This window comes from Piliocolobus tephrosceles, chromosome 4 (genome assembly GCF_002776525.5).
Source record: "Piliocolobus tephrosceles isolate RC106 chromosome 4, ASM277652v3, whole genome shotgun sequence".
Classification (NCBI taxonomy): domain Eukaryota; kingdom Metazoa; phylum Chordata; class Mammalia; order Primates; family Cercopithecidae; genus Piliocolobus; species Piliocolobus tephrosceles.
In genome coordinates, this window is record NC_045437.1 from 40,347,320 (window position 1) to 40,373,323 (window position 26,004).

General features: G+C 38.2%; 1 protein-coding gene across 1 annotated transcript in view; it reads right to left on the bottom strand.

Moving 5' to 3' along the window:
• PLCXD3 (phosphatidylinositol specific phospholipase C X domain containing 3) overlaps positions 1-26,004 on the bottom strand; it is a 190,526-nt gene that overhangs the window by 47,102 nt on the left and 117,420 nt on the right. The window contains exon 2 of the mRNA XM_023216411.2: positions 23,864-24,572. Within this exon, the coding sequence (XP_023072179.2) occupies positions 23,864-24,572 (709 nt within the window). The remainder of the gene's footprint in view (positions 1-23,863; positions 24,573-26,004) is intronic.

A 26,004-nucleotide genomic window follows, 5' to 3' on the forward strand; every position in this document is an offset into this window, starting at 1 on the left:
GTATTACCATAGGGTTCTATTTAAAGTAAACCTAATTATTCCCAATGATAAAATCAATTCCTAGGAAATAAGCTTCTCAAAGAAGATTATTTACTCTTTTAATTTAGCAGAGTACCATTGAATATCTTTATAAAAATATGTTGTTAATGAAAGCTAACATTTATTTATCACTCACTAGGCACCAGGCATAGAGCTAAAATCCTTGTATGATTGTTACTTTATGCTTCACAGTAGTCTTGAGATAGGTGTAATTTTATTTTAATTTTGCAGAGGAGGAACGGAGGTACAGAGAGTTTATGGAACTTGCCTAAGATCACACAATGGCAAGTGGTGGTCAGGACAAGCCCAACTCTGTGTCCAGAGTGAATGCTTTGGACTACTTTTTTTTTTTTTTTTTTATGTCTTTTATATTTCAGTAGGTTTTTGGGGAACAGGTTGTATTTGGTTGCATGAATAAGTTTTATCATGGTTTCTGAGATTTTAGTGCACCCATCACCTGAGCAGTGTCCTCTGTATCCACTGTGTACTCTTTTATCCCTCAACCCCACTCCCACTCTTTCCCCCAAGTCCCCAAAGTCCAATGTATCATTCTTATGCCTTTGTATCCTCATAGCTTAGCTCCTACTTATAAGTGAGAACATCTGATGTTTGGTTTTCCATTCCTGGGTTACTTCACTTTGAATAATAATTTCTAGTTCCATCCAGGCTGGTGCAGATTCCATTCTTTCTTTCCTTTTTATGGCTGAGTAGTATTCCAGCCACAGTTTGACTTCCTGTTTACCAATTTGGATGTCCTTTATTTCTTTCTCTTGTCTGATTGCCCTGGCTAGGACTTTCAGCACTACGTTGAATGGAAGTGGTGAGAATGGGCATCCTTGTCTTGTTCTAGTTCTCAGGGTGAGTGCTTTCAACTTTTCTCTGTTTAATCTTACGTTGGCAATGGGTTTGTCATAGATGGCTTTTATTGCATTAAGGTATGTCCCTTCTATGCCATTTTTGCTAAGGGTTTTAATCATAAGAGATGCTGGATTTTGTAAAATGCTTTTTCTGCATCTGCTGAGATGAGCATGTGATTATTTTCTTTTTAATTCTTTTTATGTGGTGTATCACATTTATTGACTTGCATATGTTAAACCATCCCTGCATCCCTGGTATGAAACCCACTTGATCATGGTAGATTATCTGTTTGATATGCCGTTGGATTCGGTTCACTAGTATTTTGTTGAGGATTTCTGCAACTACATTAATCAGGGATATTGGTATGTAGTTTCCTTTTTTTTTTTTTTTTTTTTTTTTTTTTGTCATGTCCTTCCCTGATTTTGGTATTAGGGTGTTACTTGCTTCATAGAATGATTTAGGGAGAATTCCCTCTTTATCTTTTGGAGTAGTGTCAACAGGATTGGTACCAATTTTTCTTTGAATGTCTGAGAAAATTCAGCTGTGAATTTATCTGGGCCTGGACATTTTTTTTGTTGGCAGTATTTTATTACCATTTCAAACTTTCTGTTTGTTATTGGTCTGTTCAGAGTTTCTATATCTTCCTGGTTTAATCTAGAAAGGTTGTATATTTCTGGGAGCTTATCCATCTCCTCTAGGTTTTCTAGTTGATGTGCATAAAGGTGTTCATAGTAACCTTAAATAATATTTTGTATTTCTGTTGTATCAGTTGCAATATCTCCCATTTCATTTCTAATTGAACTTATTTGGATTTTCTCTCTTCTTTTCTTGGTTAATTTTGCTAATGGTCTATCAATTTTATTTATCTTTTCAAATAATCAGCTTTTTGTTTTATGTATCTTTTGTATTTTGTTGTTTCAATTTCATTTAGTTCTGCTCTGATCCTGGTTATTTCTTTTCTTCTGCTGGGTTCTTGTTTCTCCAGTTTAATAACTTTAAATAACCTGATGACTGTGTGCCTAGGTGATAATCTCTTTGTGATGAATTTCCCACTTGTTTTTTGAGCTTCTTGTTTTTGGATGTCTAGATCTCTAGTAAAACTGGGAAAGTTTTCCTCAATTATTTCCTCAAATATGTTTTCCAAACTTTTAGATTTTTCTTCTTACTCAGGAACACCAATTATTCTTAGGTTTGGACGTTTGGCGCAGTCCCAAACTTCTTGGAGGCTTTGTTCATTTTTTTTTTTTTTTTTTAATTCTTTTTTCTTTGTGTTTGATGGACTGGGTAAATTTGAAAGCCTTGTCTTTGAGCTCTGAAATTCTTCCTTCTGCTTGTTCGATTCTATTGCTGAGACTTTCCAGTACATTTTGCGTTTCTCTAAGTGTGTCCTTGATTTCCAGAGATTGTGATTGTTTTTTATTTATGCTATCTATTTCACTGAATAGTTTTCCTTTCATACCCTGTATCAGGAGATGATAAATCAAAAAATTTTTTGATTTATTTAAGTTGGACTTCACTTTTCTCTGGTGCCTCCTTGATTAGCTTAATAATCAGCCTTCTGAATTATTTTTCTGGCAATTGAGAGATTTCATCTTGGTTTGGATCCATTGTTGGTGAGCTGGTGTGAGCTTTTGGGGGTGTTAAAGAACCTTGTTTTGTCGTATTACCAGAATTGTTTTTCTGCTTCCTTCTCACTTGGGAAGAATATGTCGGAGGGAAGACCTGGGACTCAAGGGCTGCTGTTGAGATTCTTTTATCCCACGGAGTGCTCCCTTGATGGGGTGTTCTTCCCCTTCCCCTAGGAATGGGGCTTCCTGAGAGCCAAAATTCAGTGATTGTTCTTCCTCTTCTGGGTCTAGCCACCCAGTGGAGCTACCAGGCTCCCAGCTGGTACTGGCGAGTATCTGCAAAGAGTCTTGTGATGTGATCCATCTTCAGGTCTTTCAGCCATGGATGCCAGCACCTGCTCTGGTGGAGGTAGCAGGGACGTGAAGTGGACTCTGTGAGGGTCCTTGGTTGTATTTTTGTTTAATGCATTGGTTTTGTGTTGGTTGGCCTCCAGCCAGGAGATAGCACTTTCAAGAGCACATCAGCTGTGATAATATAAGGAGGTTGCAAACTCACCTTAGGGATACCTGGTTAAGTATTCAGGTTTCTCAGGCTATGGGAAGGGCTATTGAGCTCCTAAGAGATTATGACTTTTGTCTTCTGCTACCAGGGCAAGTAGAGAAAGACCACCAAGTGGGGGCAGGGATAGATACGCATGAGCTCAGACTCTCTGTGGGTGGGGCTTGCTGTGGCTGCTGTGGGGGATGGGGGTGTGGTTCTCAGGCCAATGAAGTTATGTTCTCAGGGGGTTATGGCTGCCTTTTCTGAGTCATACAGGTCACCAGGGAAGTGGGGGAAAGTTGGCAGTCACAGGCCTCACCCCACTCCATGCAGCCGGCAGTCCTAAAGGCTAGTCTCACTCCCACTGTGCCCCCGCACAGTAACACTGAGTTTATTTCCAGGCAGCCAGTGCCCAGAGCTGAGAATTTGCCCCATACCATGAGCTTCCCTGCTGAGAAAGCAAGCAGACCCACCGTTTTTTGGTGTCTCAGGGAGCCTGCAGTAGTGATCCAGTTCCTTCACATAGTCTGTGGATTGTCTCAGCTTTCCTGGAATGTCCCTGCAGTAGTTCTTGAAGCAAAAGTTCATGACGTGAGTCTCCACATGTTGCTCCATTCATCCCCACAGAAGCTGCAAGCCAGTCTTGCCTTATGTCTTCCATCTTTCAATCCCTATTATCCGCTTTGGTCTACTTAAACCCCACAAAAAACATGAACAAGGTGCCAAATGGAATGAACAATGGAAACCTACTTCACTCATTCTCATAATGAAAGATAAATAAAAGGGTGAGTAAATGAATGGATAGCCTACTTTGTCACACTCTTTTAGAAGCAACATCTCAGAGCTGTTGGTTAATCTATTTACCACATTAAAATAAAAGTCTACATGATACAGAAGTAATACAGTTACAATGAATATTTTACTTCATTGACTGCTTGAATATTGAACTAATTATCACAATTTTAATACACAAACTCTTGAATCATCAACGCTCTCACAGATGAGAGTTAAAAACAAAACTAGAGATAATAGACCACCACACCTACTTTCATGTTAGCATGTCAGAAAGGGAGATAACCTGAAATTTGGATTGGTTTTTGCTCTATCCCTGAAACTTTCTGGATTTAGAAATATTCTGGACGAGAATCAGTGACACTCTTTGGAAGCCATTTTTACATGTAAAAAGCTACTCATCTGACAGGACTTTTGTTTGTCCCTGAATTTGGAAGTAGACATAAACATTTTCTTCTTTTTAATTTTATAGTTAGAAAATGTGTGATACTTTCATATTACTTTTTTGAGTTACTGTGAAAAGAATTACACAATTTCAGATCTTCATCAGAGACAACTCAAAAAATGGAGTGATGTGTAGGGGGTGAAAAAAAGCAACAGAGACTTTGAAATCAGACTGACACCTGTTTGAATCCTAGCTCTGCCACAGATGCTAGGTGAGTTGGTTTATTTGGCTAACGCTCATTTTTTCCATATGCAAAATAGAAATAAAAATATCTGCATCATTCAGTTGTTATGAGGACTGAAATAAGAATATAAATAATGTGTCTACTGTAGTCATGTGAAAAAGATTAGTTCTAATTCCAATCTCTTCATTTTACAATTCAGAATGTCGAAGCCAGAAACCGATACCTTGAAAGTCAAACAAACTTCAGCTTAGGTTTGTGGATGTCACTCATATTATTTAAAATAATACAATAATTTAAATTACAAAGGATTTATGAGTTAAGTTTTAAATGTAGACATTTTATTTTGCTTTTCACTGCTTGCTATTTTCCTGGGATACAGCAACTCCTGGCCAACCAACCATGTAGTTTATTGTAGTGCTGCATAGTCCAGGAAGAAGAAATAAGGGCAATTCACTTGGTTTACGGTCATTCTTTAATAATGCACTACTAGTAACAAGTCGGATCTCTCAACAGTTAGTGTTCATGAATGTCTACTTTGGCATCTCTTCCTGTTTCAGTAATAATTCAAATGAAACTAGTGGTTAGTATTTAGACATCATATGATCAGATTTTTATACAAAATATTGTAGTACATATGTCCATAGAAACTGTCATTGTTACCACAGAATCAGCATAATGATGCTAGAAGAGGGGACAACTGCCTTTACAGATAAGGAAACTGAAAGCAGATGAAATTCAGTGACTTCTCCCAGCTTACAGTCAGTCGGTATATGGCAGCGCTGGGTTGAGAAACCAGGTAAATAACTGATTTTGACTTATCTTAGAAGTTACTACATGATGTGGAAATAAACTGTTTATTAATTTGTCTCTCCCACTACAGAGTAACCATGTTGAGGATAAGGGGCTATATTTTAATCATTTTAAAGTACAGTCACTAGCATACACTCAGTAAACGTTCTGTAAATATCTATTATTTGATCCAAGTAATACAGATAATAAAAGAATTTTAAAAAGAATTTATCCAAGAATTCAGGATATTTTCTCTTATCTTATTCTATGACAGATGACTCTAAAATAGTGTTGTTTTTTTTTTTTTTTTAACTGACATCCCAACACTTATAAGCTGAAGATGAGCTGTCATTCAGAATTATTACCCATGGAGATGACTGTTCACTTATCCCATCAATGACAGAATGACTCAGAATCTTTTAAAGACTCCTTTATTGAAATTGACTTTAGTATCTGTTCATGAGGAAAGAAAAATCCATCTCATTATTGTTTCACTTAGATTTTGACTCCAAAGAGCCTTCATTAGCTTTGCTTACTTATCTTATTTGCTAAACTTGAATGAGTTTAGTTTGTTTCAAAAAGCAATTTACCCTGAAGGGAGAAGGACTTATCCCTGACTAAAATTATTCTTAAAATTGCTTCAGTATCATTTGGATAAATGAGTAAATTCCCAAGGTGATTAATAAGCAGGTGTCAGTAGACACTAAAAATGTGCAAGCTTGGTCATATTTGTTTAAACAAAAAACATGTCATATTACTAAATACTTTATGCTTCTCTAATCCCTGGACAGTTGGTATCATCTGTTTAATGTGTAAAGAAATAGAGCATCAGCAAAAGTAAATGACTGTCACAAGACTTTTTGTGCAGTGGCAGCTCTAGGCCACTAATTTTTAACCAGGGTCAACTCTGTATCCTCCTCCAGGGGTGGACGTGGGGAGCACTTGGCAATATCTGGAGACATTTATTTCAGTCATAACTCAGGAGAAAGTGCTACTGGAATCCAGTGAGTAGAGGCCATGGATGCTGCCAAACATCCTACTATGCATAAGACAGCTTCCCATAACGAATTACCTTGCTTAAAATGTCAATATTGCTGAGGCTGAGAAAACCTGTTCGAGGATAAGAATTCTCACCCTCAGTCTCTTCAGAATCCTTCACTACAATCGGTGTTAAAATCCCCGTTTCCTCATATTTCCATAAGCAAAAGTGAGTGCATGATGTGTTTTTCTTTGATAATCAAAGAGTAAAATTTTTTTCCATGCTATTTTTGCCACCAGAAAATCCTGTTTGCCTTAGGTTCCTTCACCAAAGGATACGAAATTGTCACAAAGGTTGCCTGGAGATGGGTTTGGCATCTTAAGTGTCTAATTGGCAGGAAAATTAAAGCAACTTAAAATGTGTGTGCTCTTTAGGGAGATGTGCTATTCCCACTCTATATTATTAGATCTCAGAGACAGCTGGGGCAAGAACATCTGGGACTTCCTGCACTATCATTTTGCCAAGTTGCTATAAAATTGTCCTTTCTCACCAAAAGACTGAGAAGGAAAAGAGAAAAAGCGGTGCAAAGGTCAACCACATTTGTTAAAAGGTTGCTCCTCAGCTGTCTTTCAGAAGTCCCAGCAGTGGTTCCCTTTTTGTCAGGTTACTTCAATAAGGGAGGGAATCTACTTCATTTGGTGTGTACTTTTGATAATCAATGAATGTATCTTGGCATGTAAACTGTGCAGGACAGAATGTCAACTCTCAAAGCATATTTTTCCACTTTGAATTTTAAAAATGTAATACGTAACATGCATTTAACATATTTTCTCAGGGAACTTGCTGAATTTTATTGTCAAAATGCAGACCTTTCACATAATGCTTTCACTTTTGTCTCTTATGTACATCTGTTCCTAACACCAATAGGCACACAAAATGTTGTGAATCGGTAGCTGGATCTTCCAACCCTCCAGGGAACTCTCACTTGTTGGCCTAGTCTAATATATTATTATGTGGAAGTGTTTTCAAAACCAAGCACAATTTTTCACCATAAAAAAGATTTTTTTTCTTTTACCATTTTTGGTGGCCAGTGATCTAGATAATCACAAGCGTATATCACATTTGAGTAGAGAAAATAGATGTGCACCTGATATATGAGCATAAATTGCAATGTCTCGATGAAAAGTAAAGTTCAGAAAAGGCCAGCATATTTCTGTCCTTAGATGCAGAAGAAGTCACTTTTGTCATCTTTCCTTCCTTGGAATCCCTATGGCATATATCAACTATAGATAATTTTACTACACAGTTGCAAACAGTGTCTCATGCCATTCTCTAGTTTTGTCTTTTATAAAAATCTCACGCTCCAAGGAGAGTGTCCTGTAACTGGAGGACAAAAACCATGAAGAAAAATTTTATGACACCGTATCATGCCTCTCCAGTTCCCACTCTAAGCCCACAGCACATTCTTACTATGTTCTTGTTGGCTGAGTGACTGGCCAACTCAGTAAATGAATGGATTCTTGTTTCTGTCCCTGGGTAACCTGAAGAGTGCTGGGACCCTAGGAAACACTATTTTGGTCTACTTCAAAGAAATTAGGATTCTGTAAAGTCATACCATAAATGTCATCCTAGTTTCAAGTGGGTTATATTACTTTCTTCCCCGCCTCAATTGTTTTTTAGTATTGTATCAGCTCCATTTTAATGTTTCATTCACTTTTCATAAGTTACATCTACTCACTTGAAATATCTCAAGCAGAACCCTTTTTGTAAAATAGAGTTTTGAAAATATTATTTGTCCTTGTTCTCAGTAGGTCACCATTTTCTATTTATTTATTTATTTATTTATTTATTTATTTATTTATTTTGATTATACTTTAAGTTCTAGGGTACATATGCACAACATGCAGGTTTGTTACATATGTATACGTGTGCCATATTGGTGTGCTGCACCCATTAACTCATTAACTCATCATTTACATTAGGTATATCTCCTAATGCTATCCCTCCCTACTCCCCACACCGCACAACAGGCCCCGGTGTGTGATGTTCCCCACCCTGTGTCCAAGTGTTTTCATTGTACAATTCCCACTTATGAGTGAGAACATGCGCCCCACATCAATTTTTAAGAAGAGTCATAGATATACAAAAGCCCCCCAAATATCACAGAGATAAGCCACACAATGTTGGAAACAGAACACAACTTTCAAAACTACACTGCCAAATAAATCCTCCAAGAAAAGCACTAAAGGAAAGTATGAGGTTCAGAGCAAGCTAAAAGAATGTAAATACATGTCACCTATGACAATCATGAACTTAGGTGAAAAAGTACCACATGGGGTATCTGAGCACTTTCAGGTCATCATTTATATCTTCAGTTGGGAGATAAGATCACACTGCATGTGAAACTCTTCTTTCCTTAATAAGCAGGAAGAAAGCAATGAATACTTATGGGTGAAAAGAGAAGTCTATGTTAATACTTATTTTCAAACTATTCTCTTACCCCTATCAACACACAACTTGCATCCACACACACATGCACAAACACATATATGCCCAAGAACACATCAACATTTTCTTTTTTTCTTTTCTTTTTTTTTTTTTTTTTGATTTCCAACTTTTAAGTCAGGGCTCCATGTGGACGATGTGCAGATTTGTTACATAGGTAAATGTGTGCATGGTGGTTTGATGCACAAATCAATCCATCACTAGGTTTAAGCCCAGCATGCATTAGCTATTTATCCTGATGCACTCCCCCCATCCTAGTGTGTGTCATTCCTCTCCCTGTGTACATGTGTTCTCATTGTTCCTCTCCCACTTATAAGTGAGAACATGCAGTGTTTGCTTTTCTGTCCATGTGTTAGTTTGGTGAGGATAATGGCTTCCAGCTTCATCCATGTCCCTGCAAAGGACATGATCTCCTCCTTTTTATGACCACATAGTATTCTATGATGCATATATACCACATTTTCAAAACTCAGTCTATCATTGATGGGCATTTGGGTTGATTCCATGTCTTTGCTATTGTGAATAGTGCTGCAATGAACATACATGTGCACGGATCTTTATAATAGAATGATGTATATTCTTTTGGGTATATGCCTAGTAATGGGATTGCTGGGTCAAATTATTTCTGGTTTTAGGTCTTTGAAGAATTGCTATATTGTCTTCCACAATGGTTGAACTAATTTACATTCCCACCAACAGTGTAAAGATGTTCCTATTTCTCCACAGCCTCACCAGCATCTATTGTTTCTTGACTTAGTAATAGCGCCATTCTGACTGGCATGAGATGGTATCTCATTGTGGTTTTGACTTGCATTTCTCTAATGATCGGTGATGTTGAGCTTTTTTTTCAAATGTTTGTTGGCCATAAAAATGTCTTCTTTTGAGAAGTGTCTGTTCATGTCCTTTGCCAGCTTTTTAATGGGGTTGTTTGTTTTTTTCTTGTAAATTTGTTCCTTGTAGATACTGGATATTAGACTTTTGTCAGATGGATAGATTGCAAAATTTTTCTCCCATTCTATAGGTTTTTACTCTGCTGATAGTTTCTTTTGCTGTGCAGAAGCTCTTTAGTTTAATTAGATCCTATGTGTCAATTTTGGCTTTCGTTGCAATTGCTTTTGGCATCTTCATCATGAAATCTTTGCCTGTGCCTATGTCCTAAATGGTATTTCTTAGGTTTTCTTCTAGGGTTTTTATACTTTTGAGTTTTACATTTAAGTCTTAAATCCATCTGTAGTTGATGTTGTATATGGCTTAAGGAAGGGTGTAGTTTCTATTTTCTGCATACAGCTAGCAAGTTCTCCCAACACCATTTATTAAATAGGGAATCCTTTTCCCATTGCTCGTTTTTGTCAGGTTTGTCAAAAATCAGATGGCAGTAGGTGTGCGGTCTTATTTCTGGGTTCTCTACTCTGTTCCATTTTTTCTTATGTGTCTATTTTTGGAAATGGGAATAACATTGAATGTATAAATTGCTTTGAGCAGTATGGCCATTTTCACAATATTGATTCTTTCTATCCATGAACATGGAATGTTTTTCCGTTTGTGTCATCTTTGATTTCTTTGATCAGTGGTTTTTAGTTCTCCTTGAAGAGGTCCTTCCCTCATCTTGTTAGCTGTATTCCTAGGTATTTTATTCTTTTTACGGCAATTGTGAATGGTAGTTCATTCATAATTTGGCTGTATATTTGGTTCATTCATAATTTGGCATAGAGCCAAATTCATTATAAGCTGCTTGTCTATTCTTGGTTTATAGGAATGCTAGTGATTTTTGCACATTAATTTTGTATCCTGAGACTTTGGTAAAGTTGTTTGTCAGCTTAAGAAGGTTTTGGACTGAGAGGATGGGGCTTTCTAGATATAGGATTATGCCATCCACAAACAAAGATAGTTTGACTTTCTCTCTTCTTATTTGTATACCCTTTATTTATTTCTCTTGCCTGGTTGCTCCGGCCAGAACTTCCAAATACTATGTTGAATACGAGTGGTGAGAGAGGGCATCCTTGTCTTGTGCTGGATTTCAAGGCAAATGCTTCCAGCTTTTGCCCATTCACTTTGATGTTGGCTTTGGGTTTGTCATATGTGGCTCCTATTATTTTGAGGTAGGTTCCTTCGATACCTAATTTATTGAGAGCTTTTATCATGAAGGGATGTTTAATTTTATCAAAAGTCTTTTCTGCAGCTATTGGGATAATCATGAGGTTTTTGTCTTTAGTTCTTTTTCACATAAACATTTTCAATCTACAGCTGACCACCCTTTTGTTAACTGGAGTAGAAAATGGTGGACAAGTGAAGCAGCCTTTCTATATACAGCCTGCATCAGGAGACATGGAAATGTCATTCCTCATGGTTTACAGTATTAAAAAGCCTCTCCATCTTTATTACTTGTAAGAGTTCTCAGCCATATTGTGTTTGGGATCTTCTTGGTCTGTGGACACGTGAGTGATGTGGACACATGAGCATACAGTGGCAATAAGTTGTGTGTGCTCAAGGGTGTGGAATTCTCCTTATGTCATATCACATCATGTAGAAATGTCTGTGGCACTTGCTCTGCTTGTGAACAGCAATAGAGTCAAATTTATTAAATAACCAAGTAACCTCTAACCAGCCAATGTGGAAGTGAGACAAGAAAAAACGAAGTTTTCAGGATACTTAACAATAGATCCATCATGACTCTTCTGAATCGACATAGACTGTCTATTAACAGACTGAATTTAGTGAAACTAAACTACACACTTGATCAAATTTTCCTACAATCTATTCATTATAAGCTAGCTTTATTTAGAAAAACAGGCAATGTGAATTAAACTCTTGAAAATGAACCACAAAAACTGAAACATGTCCATTAATTAGTAGCTTATGTTTTTGTCTTTTTTTTGTTTGGTTGATTTTTCTTAGACAGGGTCTTGCTCTGTCACCCAGGCTGGAGTACAGAGGCTCAATCAGGGCCTAGTGCAACCCCTGCCTCCTGGGTTCAAGGGATTCTCCTGCCTCAGCCTCCTGAGTAGGTGGGATTACAAGTGCCCACCACCATGCCCAGCTAATTTTTGTAGTTTTGTAGAGAGGAGTTTCACCATGTTGGCCATGCTGGTCTCAAACTCTTGACCTCAAGTGATTCACCCGCCTTGACCTCCCAAAGTGCTGGGATTACAGGTGTGAGCCACCATGATGAGCCAATTAACAGCTTTTGATAGAGTTATTATCTATTTTTCACTGGTTAATTTTTGAACCTGAGCTAAATTATATAGGCAACAACTTTTTTGTTCAGTATTCAGACAAGTAGCAGACAGCACAATGAATTTGGTCTGTTTTATATTGGCTACATCTCACATCCATTTCCAAAGGGCAACCTGTGCTTTTAGCATTCACTAATGAAATCACACATTACAGTCTCACTGCCACATACTACTTCCTCCAGATAGGATGTCACAGCCCCAGAAACAACTTGTAAGCTTTTTGTCTCTTAACAGCTGAAGCCACAAGGAAATAATGATGAGGGGGTGGAAGGAAAGACTATTTTAAAGGAAAAGTTCAAGATATAATTGTGATTTCTGCAAAAAAAAATCAGTTATGACAATCAAGTCTCTAGCCATTCTTGTCTAATTATTGTTAATACTTTAAAATAAGTTAATTAGCAATAGGCTACAATCCCAGACATACAGAGCAAGAGCCAGAAGATCTGTGCTGTAATCAACAAAGCCAAATATTAATGCCTGCAACTGATGCATGCAGTATTTTCTTGTAAAATCCTCCAAGGTCAGGTATTCTGAGAAAATTTCATAGTTTTAACTTTTTTATTGCTGTTGTTACACTGAAAATATTATAGAAAACATCATTTTATCAACCAAATGTGGTAAGTTAAAAGCTGACCTCTCATTGCCTAGAGTGATGTTAGTTCGTTAATATTTCTATAACAATTTGGTTAGGTAGGACATGCTTACAGCAACTCCTTGCCCTTTTATTATTTTTGACAGAGAGGATTTGGCTTATATCACCTCACTCGACAAGCCATTTATACTTGTCAGAGTCACCCTTGTTTATCAGTAGGTCAGTCTCTGAAAACCGCGTCTATCAAGTACACTCAGCACAAACATCTGGATCGCAAGCCCTCAGGGGCACCCATGCAAACAAGCCTGAGAAAAAAATATGCCTCCCTCTGTGAAAGAGGACAGCAAACCAATTTAGCTGAAAATATGACAGTCTGCATCCTATCTCCTGCTTCCTTGTGGCCTGAATGAGTTGTGAAACCTTAGGAAGATGATTGGAATGTTCCCAAATCTTAAAAAAACAGCAATTCCCTTTACAAAGAGCTGTGTTCTATTTTTTTCCTGCCCTGTACCCCGTCTCTCCATCATCTGGGAAATTTCAACAGTTTTCCAAGGGCAGAGGGAGAAATTTAAGATCACAGAGAAAGAAAGTCAAGTTGACTGTCAATATAGCCTAATTTGAAGAGTTTGCATTTGCAGTAGCCAATCCCTCAGTTAGGATATTACCAACTCTTTGATTTGCCTCATTATCAAAATGGTCTGGGCTTTTGCGTAGAAACAACCCCAACCATTTTAATGAGAAAAAGAACAAAGAAAAAGCAAATGGACAGACTGATTTATACTAGAGGCTTTTAAGCCAAATGAGAATAAGTGATATTTCTGTTTTCACATGTTATTGAAAAAGGGAGAAAGAAAAAGCAGCCCCTGACAACTGAGAGCTCGCCAGTCACTTAAAACCAGGCCATGTTATTCTCCTGTTGGACATAAGCAATCTCCCACAATATTGACTTCAGATAAAGTCACCACCTCTCTTCACTAAAATAAGTGACTGTGACTCCTTTACCAATTACAGTTTGATCTTGCTCTAGCCCTGTGGATTAGGCTTGTTGAAATACCCAAATGTAGACTAGTCCTTGCTTTCTGACAGCATCTGATCTAGAGAGAACCCCTGCTTCCTTAGACCCTCCCTCAAATCACCCAACCTAAGCCCAATCTTGTAAGTCCCTTCTAGCATCCTCTTACCGGGATGTCTCATGTATGGACTCCATGGTATGTTCTCCCTTGCTGCAACAAATAACAAACCCTGCATGTTCAACAAATGTTTGTGCCTGGAGATCTTTGGCTAAAGGACAATCACAAAATACTTACGTCTCTTCTCTTGGAGCTTTTCAGCTGAATAGATTTGTGCCCCACACAGGAGCCCTGCCTGCATAGAGCAGAAGGGAAGAGGGGCCTGCAGGCCCCCTTCTCATGACTGTGGAATGTGAACTGAGATTTCCACATGTGGTCCATTTTACTTCTTGAATCAGACACCTTTTACTCGTTCATCTACTGATATCTCATTATATGGTTCATTTGAAATTCCAAACAAATCTCCCTTTTCTCTCAGTTGCTGACTAAACTACACAAATTATTGTGTCACTACTTGACTGACTAAATAGCCCTGCTGCCTGGATACTCCATCTTTATTCTCTCTACCCCATCAGCCTACCTCCTTTCAACTTTTTTTTTGGTGAGTGCTAGCTATACATACTAGCTATATTTTAAGCTAGTTTCTTTTAGAAATTAAATTCAATCTGCCCAGCAATTCCATAGAAGAAAACTGAGATCCAGAGAGGTTTACTAAAGTAGGAGAATCTCCATCCTATGCCACAGTTTTTCAGAAAAGTATATGTATTCATTCTCTGTCTCTCTCTGTCGCTCATACACACACAGACACACACACACATACACACACACAGAGCAGGCACTGAATAGATGTCTGACTTCTCAACAACTTGGAGCCTTCTCTAGTCTTTAACCTCTCCAAAATAGTGAAAACTGCCTGCCTGTATTTAAATGTATTTTAATCTTCTTTAATCATACAACATCAGCAGAATGAAGGAGAAAGAGAGTTTTTATATGCACTCTTATTTCAAAAATTTTGGGGTCAAAAGTTGTTAAAATGGAGAATTACATACAACCCTTCCTCCTGCCATACCCCAGAGGACACAGGCTGAACTCACTCCTCTGTCACACAGTCTCACAACTGTAAGCTGGTACAGAATCTTCTTCCTTCTGAGAAATAAAAATTAAATCTTGAGCCCCCCAGCCAACTGAGTACAACCCCTTCTTGGCCAAAAGGACTCCAGAGAAACCTTAAAAACTGAGTTCTTGGCCTTGCATGGTGGCTCATGCCTGTAAACCCAGCACTTTGGGAGGCTGAGGAGGGCAGATCACTTGAGGTTAGGAGTTTGAGACCAGCCTGGCCAACATGGCGAAACCCCTTCTCTACAAAAAGTACAAAAATCAGCTGGGCATGGTGGCATGCACCTGTAATCCCAGCTACTCGGGAGGCTGAGGTGGGAGAATCAATTGAACCTGGGAGGCAGAGGTTGCAGTGAGCCAAGATCATGCCACTGTACTCCAGCCTGGGTGACAAAGCAAGGCTCTGTCTCAAAACAAAACAAAACAAGAAAACAAAAACAACTGAGTTTTTGGCGATGATGGGATGGGAGATTGGACATGCCTTGTTATACTCCCTTCTTCACTAACTGCCACTAAAAGACTTTCTTTCCCAAGAGTTAAACAGAAATCAATCCATCCAACTTCCCCACATTTTTGTGGTTTCAACACAACTGACCAGCTTGTCTTCCTGATCAGAGACAACAAATCGTAGACTGGTTCTGGTCAGTTTACAGAGACTGCACATAACATGCCTCTGTGTCCTCTGTTTCACTTTTTGACATATAGGACCTAATTTTAATGCATTTAAATGTTAAGTCCCCACCCAGAAGTGAACATAGGACTTATGAAATATGTATGTTTACTTATTTATAAATGCAACCATCCCACTTTGTGAATATTCATAGATTCCCTTACAACCTGTTGAATATGTATACTTAGCTGACCCTTTCAGCCTAAATTTTTGTCTCACCCTTCCTTTCCTTGAAGTACCTTTCTCAGTTTCTACTGGAGGCTACATTTCCCAACCCATGGAATGGCCAGCCTGCAGGTGGCAATCCTTTATAAGAAATAAAGCTCTCTTCCCTCTGAATTTATGAAATTCATAATTCTTCAGTTGAAACTCCTCCTCCTCCTTTTCCTCCTCTTCTTCTTCTTTCTCATCGTGTTTGAAATTAACATTGGGGAGGCAGTTGGGATGCAGTGCTGTAATGTTAATTGGCTTTGGTGGGAGACACTGAGTCTAGAAGTTATTAAGTCTTCTTACATGAGAATGTGCTTTTTAGCCCGTTAGCGCAATAATTCTAGGATCAAACTAAGTCACACAAGACAAAAGATGCCAAAAGCCGAGGGCTATTTTTTGGAAATCATTGATAGGTACTATCTGAGTGATACAGCAAGGAAATATGAATTTAAATCTGGCAGGTCTTGTGGGTAGAGGAGTTGTAACTTAGATTTTAGGAAGAACTAACTGAGCCTAGGGAGAAGGACACCAATAAATATTGGGGTTTATGTTCTCTAGGTTAACCAAAACCAGGTTAATTTGTCAGTAGGGATGATTAAGGTGCAGCTTGTTTGTGGGTATGAGCAGAGCAGTGCTACTTGAAGTGGGGGTCACTTGAGTCTGCTAAGAATTAAACACTTTGAACCATAGACTACTGAATCAGAATTTCTGAAAGTGGTACCCAGGAATTTACATTGTAACAAAATTTCCATAAGTGTATTCCAGTTTGCCAAGTCCTGGGCTGGGAAAGGGTTGTTTTCTGGAGCTTCCTTTTGATTTACAAGCCAGAATCCGCTTTCCAGTGGTTCAGAAAGATTCTAAATTGCTCCCAGCACTAACTTATAACATCATCTGAGTAAAATTATTTAGCCATTCTGACTTTCAGTTTCTTAAATTGCAAATTAGGAATAACACTTGTACAAATGAAGCCATGTACATACAGACAGACATACACACACAGACACAAGTACATATATGTATCTGTATGCATACATATCTATAGAGACAGGGAGAGACAGAGAGAGAGACAGGTCAAACAAATGAATCTTATGGTGAAAGCTTTTTGTAAACAATGATTATTGGAACACTAGCTTTCCATAGTCTCCTTGGTGTTCTTTCTCCTCATGGATATGTAGCTTGAGGAGATCGCTTTCCCCATCTGTTGAATAGAATATCCCAAATATCCATTGTTAGCTGCTCTGCTCTGCTGCTGTGCTGACTTGTCTTGGGACATGGCCTAGGGTAGAAGGGCAGGGCTGGAAAGCTGCTCTTTATGGAGATAGGTACTGTCTCGTGTCACTATAGCTGACTTTGAACCATTCTGAGTCTCAGCCTCTAAGTGAGGATTTTCCTGGCTCTCCAAACTGCTAAGATGACTGGCACTGCAGCTGAAAAACTTCCAAGAGACTAGACCCATCCCTTCTGGGTATGGGCAAGGAAAAGGCAAATTGGGCAATAGGAGGGTTGTGAGCTGGAGTGTGTCCCCATTGGAGAGAAATAAAGAGTCCTTTGGGTTCATGATGTAGAGAGAGAAAAAGAGTAGAAGAAAGAGAGAGAGGGAGAGAGAGAGAAAGTCCAGGGGAAGTAGGCCCAGCATAAAATCTGTGGCCCAGTCCTTTGGCTTTACCCACATTCCCTCCTGGCAAGACTCCAGGGCACCATGCAGTGTTGAGTGCAGTGCAGACTGAAAGCCCTTCCATGTTGGTATGCGCAGCCTGGTATGCCCTGCCCCCGCCACCCCTAGGCTTTCTGTTTATCCTCTGGCCTTATCCCTCTCTGGGGTGTCTCTTCTTTTGACTGGGAGCCAGGAGTCCTGGATTTTAATCCTTTCTCTGCTGCCAGTTAGCTCTGTGTCCTTGCGCAATCAATTAGCATTCCTCTTGGCCTCAACTTCCTTATTTAATTAAAAAAAAATGGTGAAATGAGCAATAAGCACAAGGCAAGAAGGATTAAGCCCAGCCATCTCTAACTCCCTTCATGTTCTATGTCAATGCTTCCTTAGAGGGTTCCATGCTAATATCCTATCAGGGTTTGCTTTCTTGAGGCAAAGCCACACACTTCAGACCTTCTCTTCTCTTAGCTTTACCCACTCTGTCACCAGCATAATTCACTTTCCCAAACCCCTAGACCTGACTCTGCCTTCCAAGATGACAGATAATATATTAAATGCAGCCAGTGCTAAGCAATATTAATTTTACCTAATCTGCAAGAATAAGCATGGGACTTAGAGTCAAACAAACCTATGTAATAATCCTAGCTTATTAATTAAGGAATGACTTTAATATGGGATTTTAAAGCAAGGTATTAGACATCTCTCAGCCTCAATTTCCACCTCTAGTGGATTTAATAATACCTAATTTGTAAGGCTGCAAGGCCTTAAATGGATACAAGTCATGTAGAGCTCTTAGCACAGTGCCTGGTACATAATGTGGGCTCAACAACTATAGTTGTCTTCCTTTGCCCAGCTGGGTAGTATTGGTGTATACTCACAACCACATCCTGAAAATTCTGCCTTACACTCAAGGTGATCACTGTGACCATGAGACTAAGTGGCCAGGGCTACCCATCATCCAATTCCAAGGGACGTCATCCATATAAAATGATACTGTAAATCGTATTCCAAGGGGGCAGCACTGTCAGTAGTGCTGAAGTCAAACCATGTCAGAATTTTTACCTCTCTTTCTTTCTAAACACTTGCTAGCCTGCTACTCTGTTTCCCCCTTTAAACTGGTAGCTGCATCTTCAGTCTCTTCCTTCCTTACTCAACCTACATAATTAGGTGGATTTCATCTCCTGAGGTCCAGTTCTGATTTGCCCTCCTCAGTATCTTCCTAATATATGCCTAATTCAGCCAACCATAATCTCCCCCTTCACTTTTTCCTCGAGTCATCCCCCATGTTCCTTTGCACATCACTCTGTTTCTCTAACCAACCTTGATTTCTCTTGTCCTTAAGATTTCCTACCTCCTTGCTTTGCTGTTGCTATTTCCTCATCCTGAGATGTTACCCCTACCCATCTCTGCCTATCACAGTGCTTTTTGTCAAAGCCAGCCAAAATCCTTCCAGATATCTCTCTCCTCTAAATCACCATAGGTCTTGATATTTAACTCTACTGTTTCTCTCCAATTTGTATTTAGGTCTTGCATGTTCCTGTCTTTTCAAACCTACTTGATGCTTGATGGGAACAATGGCAAATACCAATTTTAATATGCCTCACAATACTTAATGCAGAGCCATACTCATAGGAGCTGTTCAACAGGTAAGTACTAAATTGAACTCAGTCTACCTGAATGTACTGCCAAATTTGATCTAGATATTGTCATTTAATAAGATGAAAACAAAGTTGCAGTCACTTCTTTGGATTCTCATAAATAGCAGGGAGATAGTACTATGTAATGGTTGTAAGACTGCATATCTGAGATCAGTCACTTGAAGTTACAGTGTCTAGAACAGATTAGGCATTTAAATGTTTGCTTTTGTGAATAAATGAACAGATAGAGCAGCCTAGATTTAAATCCTGAATCCACCTTTTCTTAATTGTGCCATCCAGCTAAGTTGGTTAACACTTCTAAGGCTTAGTCCCTTTATTGTTAAGATAAGATAGCAATAGTACCTACACTTGGAGGTTTTATAAATATTGAACCTAATCATGAATATAACACAGTAAAGGATCTAACAGATAGTGAACCCTTATAATAGCCCATAATAATAATAACAGTTATTATTATTGTTATATTAATCATTGTCTAACTTGTTGGCCTGAACAAATATTGTCTAATTTAACTCAGCATCACTTTACTTGCACAGATGCATTGCTGCTTAAAAATTCAGACAGGTAATATGTCTACATTTTTTAAATTAAAAAACCTGTAAGTTAATAAACTTCTACAAATTAGGAAAGGACTTTACTCAAATTGCACACCTTCTTTTTAAGAATGTGTGAATTGAGTGGGGGTGGAGTGCAAAAACTGGTGTTTGAAAAAGAAATAAAAATAAGTCTTTAAGAAATAAAAAATCTGTGTCTTTTGGCATTGCTACAATGTAGAAAATGAATCTGCAGTATTTAGAACCATTGGCCAGATTGAAAGCTATGGTACCTAAATCCAGGCTGGATTTAGTTTCCCTGAAAGCCACCCACAACTCTAAATGCTGTTTTCTAAATGTGTGTGCTCAGAGTTTTGTTAACCCAAATATTAGGTATGATTTTAAAAATTGTAGAGAAACTAGCTAGTCAAATACAGAATCTTAGAACTGTGGGATTTTACAACTGAAATGGATCTTGGAGGTAATCTAGCTCAAACTCCAAATTTTGCAGATGAAAGTATGTAAGGTCTAGAGTGGTCTTATAATTGCCTGGTAACTTTCCTTTCGTGGCACAGAAGAACTTACTACAACTTTTGGTGCCATCACAGGACTTCATGAATGAATGGCTTTTGCACAAAAGCGAAGAGGACAATGTCAGAATCAGTTCACTTCATAGGCTTCATCACTTGGTAAGAAGAGAAAGCCAACAAGTTCTGGGGAGTCAAGTGCTCCTTCGCTGAATAAGTGATAAGTATTAATAAATTGCCTTTGCAAGGCATGACCCCAGAGCTGACAATAAGCTTTTCCTGTAGGTTCCATGTAGAAGGTTGGAGTATGTCCAATAACCAAACCAAACCAAAACAAAAAACTGAGCTTCACATTAATATAACATTCAGAATACAGCTTTGCAAATGGTTAAAAAGGAAGTCTTCCTAGTACTTCTGAGACTAAACTCCACTGGAGAATGCCAGCACATCTATAATGACAAGATTCAGATATATTGGCAAATTATTTGTAAGTAATTTTCATAATCCTATAGAGGAAAGAATTAGTTCTACATATGGAGTCTTCATTTCTACTTTTAAAATTTCGTTTTCTGTTCCTTTTTCTTGTCAATGATACAACTCTACTCTTCCAAGTATATAAGCAAGAGAGGCAAGTAAGAAGTTCTGAAATAAAGGGCTGAGAGCAGTTTTTAAAAATTAATTCCATGTGCTGTTAATAAATGTTACCTGAACAAAAGTTAAGTGCTTGGAAAACATTGCATTAGTTACATTTAAATAGGATTCATCACTAAAACATTCCTTGGTGCCTTTTATATGCTAATGTACACTGTGACTCCTTTGGGAGAGTTGTGTAGAATATAATGTTCAGCACTTTCCTAACTGATTTGATTTTTTTACCCACAAATCCTACTTTAGTAGTAGTGTGCTAGAGCATGAGTAACCAAAAAGCAGTTTAACTATGACTTGAAAACTTCTAAATTACATCAAATGCCGTAAGAGGAGAAAAATGAAAACCGTTTATCTTTGAGTAAATTCTTGGCTTCTTCAAAGGATGATCTCTACACAGGTAAAATGAGGGTAAAGTTCTTGGCTAAAATGCAAAGCAAAGATTTAATATGTGTAAATGTTTTCCTAAGCATAGAACTATGCTGGAAGCTGGAAGAGGTCATAGGAAGACTTGCATCATGCACAAAATGTCAAAGTTAAAAATGAAGCTTCTTTCATTCAAAGTATGGAGAGAATGGAGGGAGTTGGAGTGAGTTCCCTCCCAGGCTCCTGTTGCCTTTTCCCCACCTCTAGTGACCCATCAGAGATTCTTCACAATCTGGGGACTGTATGGGATACAGTTAAAACCAACACATTTTTATATGTACACAACTCCCTCACTTTCTAAGTTTGTGAGAAAGGGGGTAAATTGCTAATTACCAGAAAAAATAATGTTTGTAGACAGCGGTACTATAAAGCAAAAAGTCCTCTTGTTTTAATGAATACTTTGTTGCAACTAGCTGAATTTAGGCTTAGGAAGCTGGAGAGAGTTGACTAGTTAGGCATAATCATCTAGATGTGTTAATCTGTTTACACAATCATCTAGAATGTTGGATCTCAAAGGCAATGTAAGGGTAAAGAAAGAAAATAAGTGAAAAATGGTAAAGGAGGAGAAGATTCAGTCAGAGGATACGAAGCTGAGTTATACAGGGTTGCAGATGTTGTCAGGGGCTGTTATCCTAGGGCAGAGGATTTATAATTAAAGACAAGCCTAAAATGTGATTTTAAATTATGTACATTATTGTGATTATAAACCATTCCTGGCCTCTTCAGATCTTCAGTAAAATTTAAAAAATATTGTGGAAATGAACATGAAGCAAGTTTTATGTCTCAGAATAGGACATGGACAGACTGTGTGGGACAATTAAGTCATAAAATGATATAATCCAGTAGTAGAAAGGGCTCCTACCATACAAATAGAAGAAATGTAGACATTAGCAGAAATCATAGAGAAAGCCAGGCACTTTCATAGACTATACAATGAATGGTTGGTAATGTTATTTAAATTTTAAGGAACAGAGCAGTCCCAGCTAATGGACCATTCTGAGTAACAGAAGAAAGTTTTGATTTTATATGGAGGAAGCTTTCCACTCCAATGACTTGGAGTTTTCACCACCAAGAAATGCCAACAACCCCCAAATGAGTTGGCCTGTATTTCTAATGATCAATTAGGCACATCTACTTGAATGCCTTACTCATGCTTTAAATTCAGCATGACCCTGATAGTACCTTCCCTACTTCCTCCCAAGTCCCTGTGTCTTTGTTTCCTGAGTCTGTGAATGCTTCCATTACCTGTCCTGCTTATCTTGAACTCTTTTCTCCCATTTATACCACATATGGAACTAGTCACCGAACCATTTTAATTTTCACTGCTTGCATATTATCCCCTTCTGTGTTTTTTCGCTTCCCCAGTGTAGCTTGCATTACCTTGCTGAAACAGTTCTAAGCACTTATCAACTGCTCTCTCTCTCCATTCCATCAATCCTCCAGGCTGCATCAATTATTACATAAAATGCAGATCATGTCAAGTCATGTTACTTTTAAACTTTATTATCTAGCTCCCCATTGCTCACAGGATGAGGTTCTCTGTAGCCTGGTTAAAAGATTTCTGGAAAATGTGTTCTTGCACCGCTCCAAGCTTTAACTCCTTTCATTTCCTGTCCTATATGCTATGCCACAAGGTCACACATACTATTTTCACTGCCTAATCTTTTCTCTTCATCTTTTGTCTTTTTCCACAAAGACCTTGAGTCCAAGCAAAACATTCATGCTCTGTCTCTTTAGCATAATTCAAAATGTCAATGAAAGATAAAAATAAGAGATCTGATGAGGATTTATGTTCTTTCTTCAGATGATGTTTGCACTGTTTAACATTTTAACTCAAAAGAATAAATAATATGTATAATTCAGCATATTGTGTCACACTTGCAGGAAAAAAACTGTGATTGTTCAAGTTATACCTCACAGGTAATGAACATTCTACATGTTTGGCTGGGCTTGACCAATGAAGTGACCACTGTCTCAGGGGTAACCATTCCTTATAAGGCTGCATATGTAGTATAAAAGGCATAGGATATAGTTTGAGAATAGAGTTTGAGTATCTGTGTTATCATTCACTGTTGAAGCGGTCTTAGGAAAAATATATCACTTTTTTGAACCTCAATTTTAAATCTGTAAGACAATATCTACTTCTCAGGGTGGTTATGCATTTCAAATGGAATTAGGGATATTAAAAGACTCTGCAAATGGTAGAGAAAGGATATTGCAATCTATAAAGCAACACACAAATGTGAAAAAAGGGTGCTATGAAAAGACAACTAGACATGGAGTCAAAATACATGGGGTTATGGGTTGATCTGTGGTCTACAAAAAGACTTGTTAAAGTCCTAACCCCTGCTACCTGTGAGTGTGACCTTATTTGGAAATTGGTTCCTTGCAGAAGTAATTAAGATGAGGTTATTAGAGCAGGCCCTAATTCAATATGACTGGTATTCTTATAAGCAAAGGAAAAGACAGAGATACATGAGAAAACGGCATGAGAAAAAGGAGGCAGAGACTGGAGTGATGCATGTGTAAGCCAAGTAACACACAGGCTTGCCAGCCACCACCGGAACCTAGGAGACAGGCATAGAACAGATTCTCTCTTAGAGTCCTCAGAAGGAACCAACCCTGCCGACACTGATTTCAGACTTCTAGGTTTCAGAACTGTGAGATAATATATTTTTATTGTTTTAAGATACCCAATTTGTGGTACTTTGTTATTGCAGCCCTGGGGACCTAACATACATAGGTGTGAATTTTAGCTTCATCACTTTTGAGCTCTATGAATTCAAGTTAAATTATTTGAGGTTTTCCCCCTGACATTTTAAAGACACTTACCTTTCTGTGATTGTTTCTCTGAGGCCACTTGCCACCCCTTTGACTACAGTGCTAGCTTTGGGAGTCAGCACCACCTGAGATATAAAAAACGATCCCTTCTTTCTTCTTTCAGTGATGGATGCTTGAAGAAACTGGATCAGTTTCTCAGGGTCTGTGGTGTTAGCCCAGGGTGCTGGCATCATCTGCCCGGGCCAGAGAAATGGCACTTCCAGAGCCACTGGACTATGGTAGAAGACCAGCACTTGATAGTCCTTCTCCCACAGGTACTTTAAACTAACTTCCTGGGCAAAAATCGCTGGGCACATTTTATTTCCATAGATGTCTTTCAGCATTTGGACCAGTTTTTCATGGTGATATTTCTGCATCCCATAAAAGTGGTTGAAGTCCAAGAACACTACCTCCTTATGGTGGTCTGTGAGGAATGCATTGATCTCCTCAAGGCCTTCATTGACTTTGGCACTGAACAAACCATGAGCAAAATAGAGTTCATTGTCGGGGTCTCTGGGCTTGGTGGAAATTCGAAGATCAAAATAACGAATTCCAGCTCCCAGCTGGCCAGTAAAATTCATTGTCTGAGTAGCCAACCATTTCCGCATGAGCTTTTTGGCCACAGTTCCAAACACAGAGACAAAATTCTGGACAGTTTCTGGCTGTTCAGGACCTACTGGAGAGGCTTCATCAATGTAGAAGCTGAAGGAATCATGAGACCCTAGGAGAATAACAAGGCATAGTGTGGTTAATTTCCAGGTCTTTGCCCTTCCCAGCTTCTTTCCTTCTTGCAATATCCATACCTCTCCCTCAAATGAGACACAGGAAATACTAAGAAATTTAGTACTAGTTATTTTTTATGCCTTAGGAGGGTCCTTTATATAAATTGACATCAGACACAGAACACTTCAATAGATCAAATTGGTTATAAAAGAATAAGAAGATTTTGTTATTAAATTTAAAATTTAAATAATCATCTATTCTGTGAACCAAGAATGTAATACACTCACTAGAACTGGCTTGCCATATGGGTGACATAAGTGATCATTCATAAAGCGATATGTATGAAGACTCACCAGTACCCCAATACTTTACAGTCTTACCCTTTTCCTTGATTTTGGGCTGATTTTAAGCCTAGAAGGATTGTCTCAATGAATAAAGATGCCCTTGTGCAAACAAGCAATCAGCATTCGAATTGTTACCTCATTCACTTTGGAAGGCACAGGAGGTCAAAGTGATAGAGGGAAGGAGAAATAAGACAAGAAGGCAGTACAATGCTGACATATTTAACTTTATTCCTGACCTTGTATTTGGGCAACTGTAAACTTAGGTGAGGTCAAGTACTTTTCACATATTGAATAAACGATTAACTGTTCTTGCAAGTCAACAGCATTTACAAATTAACAGCATTTAAAAATTGGCAGCATTTAAAAAGTAACTAATAGACTCTTTTCTTCACAAATTTTCTCTCAAGAGCATAAACTCTTTTGGGAATTGGCTTCTAAATTTAGAATAATTTCTTCCTAGGAAGAAAAAGGACTATTTATTTGATTAGTTTTGGCAGTTGCAAATTTCAAGACTCCAGAAATGTAGCAATGAACATGTGTGTGATTTGTCACAAATAGAGAGTGGCATTTGAAACTCTTTATTAGGACCCAATAAAGAAAAGTTATTTCAAGGTTGCATTTTATTTCTTAAAGCCTCCTTTAATTCTTAGGCATAACCCACTGAAGAGCTAAAATTAAATTAACATATTCTAAAAATTTCATACATTAGAGGGCAGATATGCTTTAAATTCTGACACCCTTTCCTGTTTCATGACCTTGTCCTAGTACCATCGTTCCCCATCTGTTACTCAAGCTTCCTCTGAGTACACTTTGTTGCCCCATTCCTGATTTTCCTCCCTTGAGGCACATATTTTCCTAGTTCTTTCACTCCCCAACCCAAAACTCACATACATATAAATACACACAAACACACACAAGAATCTTAAGTTTATCCATATAATACTTCAAAGCCTTGGTCTGATAAATTATTTGAAGCATTTTTTTCAGTGATACAATATATACCAGTCATCTATATTCCATATCTAAGTCTATTTCTATCTATCTATCTATCTATCTATCTATCTATCTATCTATCTATCTATCTAT